A 4,399-nucleotide genomic window follows, 5' to 3' on the forward strand; every position below is an offset into this window, starting at 1 on the left:
GCTTGACAACCTCCAACTATAAACACAATGTGAAAATTAAACAAATTATCAAAATGACTTGTTTTATGAACGAACTTGCTAAAGATCATAATTACATATAAAACATTTTAATTTTGTCTAATTGAACCACTTATTACACTGAAGTTACGTCACGTGGGATTTTACAATTTGAGTGATTCTGAGGACGCCAAAGGCGAGTGATATTGACCCACCTCATGAAAGGAGCTCAGGTGTGTTGTATACCGTGTTGGAAGTAATGACATCTGAATCAACAGCTCAGGTAACCTACAGTTTATTTCAACATTCAGGTAGAAACGGAAAGTCACAGAAAACAAATTTTTTGTACATATGAAAAATTTAATATAAATGGCTTACAGGAAACAGTCAACTCATACCAGAACCTGCTGAGTATGAATAGACCTTTACAAACAGAGAAAAACCGAAGCAGCTTTCAAAGTAAAATATTTAACCATCATTGTCTCCAATATATATAAATATTTGCAGACATCACAAGCCTTTCTATGACCCACCATCAGCCTCTTAAAGAAAAGAAAAAATTACAGATCAAAGATTAAATGTAAAAATGAACCTGATATGAAACACAAACCATGGATCTTCTAATCTATTGTCAGACATGTTTGATTGTCAAAGGCCACAGAATAACTCTTCCTTGTGGAGCCACAATAAGACTGCATCCTCTGACAACCCTGCCGTTTTCAGAAGATCTTGTTGATCGCTGGACTGTGTGTGAGAAGCACCTTACGACAGCTACAGTTTTTTAAAGGCACCTCAAAGACTGTGCAAAACGAACTTTTGGACTGCATGCTGTCAGTTATCAAAGATTACATTCTGGAGGAAGTAAAAAATATTCAGGCAGACGAAACAACTGACATTTCCACCCACTGTCAGTTGGTGCCTGTGCTACAGTACATCGACAAGAAGAACAACAGCTTTCGGCTACAGAGGCAAGCTGTTTAGTTTTACAGGCAGCTCTGAAGTGTTCAGATGTGGTGGGCAGGAACTTAAGTCGGCCGACTGTACTGACAGACAAAGTAGAGGTATTTGCACTTTATGTTTATGGCACAACAACAATAAAGTGGCAACGATATGCAGACAAGATAACTCTCAGGATCAACGCGTACGCAAACCCTCCAACATTATTTTTTCACGTTGATGAGCAGATCATCATGGTCCCTTTGCCTCAAAGGCCAGATTTACATATTCACACCCACAGAAAGACTGAAAATCATGTTGAATGTATGAAACATGTGGTGGAAAGAGATCAGAGGTCGTTCACTGCGTCATCAGCAGCAGGCTGTCCTGATTTCTTGTTCTAATGTCTTTTCCATTTCCAGCCAACAGCAGCAGCTAAACAAACCCGAACAAAATCAGTGCTCCCAGTCCGTAGTAAAGACAGTAGTTTCCCTCCATGACGTCTCCGCTGTTGGACCCTGAAGATCAAAGTGCATATTAGTCAGGAAATGAGTGAACAGTGGAACAGCCTCCATTTACTCTTCTATATCTTCTATATTCCTCATGTTTGACTCTCAGAATCAACATGGAATAAACTGCAGCTACAACATGGCACACAGACCTCCACAAACTCACCTGAAACCTCCAGCTGGATGATTCTGATTGGCTCAGCATCAATGTCGGCTCTCTGACGTCTTGAACCTCCTGTTGCAACTCGACACTCGTATGTTCCAGCGTCGTTGCTGTTCACGTTCTTCAGAATTAAAGACACGTTTCCGTCCTTCAGCTCTCTGTCCACCAGCTGCACCCGGTCCTTAAAGGATGGATGCTGGTGGGTTTTAACTGAACGTCCATCTCTGTAAAAGAGGACGTAGTCTGGCTCCAGGTCAGGTCTGCTCCACTCTACAGCTATGATGGAGGCTTCACCAGCCTGACATGGCAGAGTGACATCATCTCCAGGTTTCACTCGTACCACATCTAAAAACAATAAAAACATCCAGAGAGAAAAAGTAATTACATTTCAAAAGGACTCCACAGGACGATACAGTGAGAACCAGTACTGTGCGATATGACCACATATTAATCGTTTGACGATAGAAAAACATTGTTGTGTCACAAATTTCACACTCCACAGTAATATTATCTTGAGGGGACTGCACCGAGGTGAAGTTAGTTTGAAATTGGTTATTTGTTGCAGGAAAGAAATTTACCTTCAGATTAAACAAACACAGAAGTTTTAATACTGAACAGGAGGACTCAGAACATGCAGGCAAAAACAAGCAGCTCACACCAAAGAGAGAAGTCTGTTGAGCCACACATCACTCTTCCAGCAGTTCCAGCCATGGATTGACTCGCCCGCAGACATTCAGTTTACTTAGCTGTAGCGACAGTTTTAACTTCGCTGTTGGAAGGATTTTTCAGAGTGCAATTAAAAGACTTTCATAGCTCCTCAGAACAAAAGAGCTTTGGGATGATCTGCAAGATGGCCAAACTTAGAAGCTAAATTAGCCATTTAGCAGCTAAATCTAACTAGCCAGGCTAAAGTTATTAAAACAGCCTAAAACCGTAAATATCATAAAGACGTTTTCAAAGCTGGAAGCCTCGGTAGAGTAATCAAGGCGATCAGATGATTGATCGCATTTTTTTCTTTGGCATTTTCCTCCACACTGAAGCTAAATCGATGACTGTAGCTGCAGACAAGCTAACGTTAGCATCCAACCTCGAAACTCGACGATTTATAAACACATGAAGACCTTTTAGGACAAGATGACATTTTACAAACTCGTCTTTACCAGAAGCTGCTGGAGACAGAAGGACCAGCAGGACCACAAACTTCTCCATGAGAGAGGAGGTGAAGCTGCTGCGGTTACTGTGTTAGCTGCGTGAATCCTGGATATTATGACTGCGTGACTGAGGCCGAAACTAGTGAATGATTGGTGCTGCTGCAGTGACGTAGCGGTCACCAGCTGAGTCAGCTGATCTCACAGCACGTCACCAGCTGAGTCAGCTGATCTCACAGCACGTTTGGGTTCACTGAAGGACATGAGTCAAAATTCAGGGATTTTGCATTCTGCAGTTTGGCCAAAGACAAGAGGAGTTAATATAAATATATAAACTAATGAATCTATTTTGATCTCATGTTGACAGAATAAAGTTTTCAGTGAACTAGAGCTCTAAAGTGTGAAGAGGCCAATAGGCTGCTTTCTGTTTGCAGCGGTGATGTGGAGAAACTCTTCACTATAGCGATATAATCCTACAGAGACTGATTAAAAGCCTTAGACTATTGTTGCCTACAGGTTTTTACAGTACAGCAGGATTAATTAATTAATATTTTTTATTTGCTCTTTATTTTTCTTATGGGAGGCTGAATATTATGAGCAGTTTGGTAGGGGTATTGAAATACTAAATTTGAATATGATCTATCTATTTCAGGTTAATATAGCTTTCTCAGGCCTACTACAGACACTGTCATTTTCCGCACACCTTTTGTGATGTGGGCGCAAAAGGTTTTCAGTAGCCTAAATGTTGAGATTCAGTCTTTCAAACATTATTTGAGCACATTTTATGGCATGAATGGAGTTTTCGTTTCATTGCTTTATGAAGTTAATGTAGAATAATGTTTGAAACACTTTTGAGTGTGTTAAATAAGTTAATCTAATTTTTTAAGTGACAGGTTTTTTTAAAGTGAGGTGGAACGACCCGAGTCTTTTAATGTGGAAACGCTGACCTACATCTCGTGAAGAATATGTTGGCTACAACTGAAAATTGAAACAAAGTTTAGGACAAGCAGGACAAACGGAGCCGGAAGAGATGGATGCCAGAAAAAAAAAAGCTACAAAACATAAGCTTATTTAAAAAGCAAAGACAACAAATCAGCTACAGCTCTCCAACACTAACAACACACAATCTAACCATCAGTGGGGCAAAGCTGCAGGTTTGAACTGTGAGTCAACAACAAGCAGCTCAATCGTCGACATGCGGAAAACCACAGAAAGCCAGTAACATGTCGACAGATGGCCATGAAATCGGATCCCTTTCTGCAGGAGGTGCTGAAGCAGTTTCTGCCTCTGATTGGCTGGTTTCGTTTGGTTATGTGGTTAAGGGTGACGTTAGCCAATCACGCAAAGCTGTGTGAGTGAGAGGCTGGTGGAAAGTCTCCTCTGCTCTACGGTTACATGACCGCCACGTTCACACTACACTAAATAATATTTTAATGTGAATGGTTCTGTCCAACAAGTTGTTTATACTGTTCACACAAACAACAGCTATACACTTTTTAGGCCTCAGCGTCCCTTTGAAACTAGAATCTGCGCCACTTCTAGAAATCTGCGGCCTAAAACAGAATAGGCCTACATGTTTTAATTGTGTCACGGTCGGTCAATAAGCTGAGTTACTCACCCACACATCTTCCCTTCAGGCAGAAACT

General features: G+C 40.9%; 1 protein-coding gene across 1 annotated transcript; it reads right to left on the minus strand.

Moving 5' to 3' along the window:
• Positions 1–336: 336 nt before the first annotated feature.
• On the minus strand, positions 337–3,270 carry LOC119884864 (programmed cell death 1 ligand 1-like). Its single transcript, XM_038695155.1, has 3 exons — positions 2,766–3,270; positions 1,609–1,950; positions 337–1,451 (listed from the first exon to the last, which is right to left on the minus strand). The coding sequence occupies exons 1-3, from the start codon at positions 2,812–2,814 to the stop codon at positions 1,369–1,371; spliced, it is 474 nt and encodes a 157-aa protein (XP_038551083.1). The 5' UTR covers positions 2,815–3,270; the 3' UTR covers positions 337–1,368.
• Positions 3,271–4,399: the final 1,129 nt, after the last annotated feature.

The sequence above is a fragment of the Micropterus salmoides genome, unplaced genomic scaffold (assembly GCF_014851395.1).
Source record: "Micropterus salmoides isolate LMB-PRFRI ecotype aquatic unplaced genomic scaffold, ASM1485139v1 Ms_hic_scaffold_3732, whole genome shotgun sequence".
Lineage (NCBI taxonomy): Eukaryota > Metazoa > Chordata > Actinopteri > Centrarchiformes > Centrarchidae > Micropterus > Micropterus salmoides.

Bases quoted from the DNA above. Each gene is read 5' to 3' on its own strand.
- LOC119884864 (XM_038695155.1), bottom strand. From the start codon at position 2,814: ATGGAGAAGTTTGTGGTCCTGCTGGTCCTTCTGTCTCCAGCAGCTTCT. The intron at 1,951-2,765 runs GTAAAGACGAGT...TATTGTTTTTAG, and splicing joins TCTGTCTCCAGCAGCTTCTG to ATGTGGTACGAGTGAAACCT. The intron at 1,452-1,608 runs GTGAGTTTGTGG...TTTGATCTTCAG, and splicing joins CATCCAGCTGGAGGTTTCAG to GGTCCAACAGCGGAGACGTC.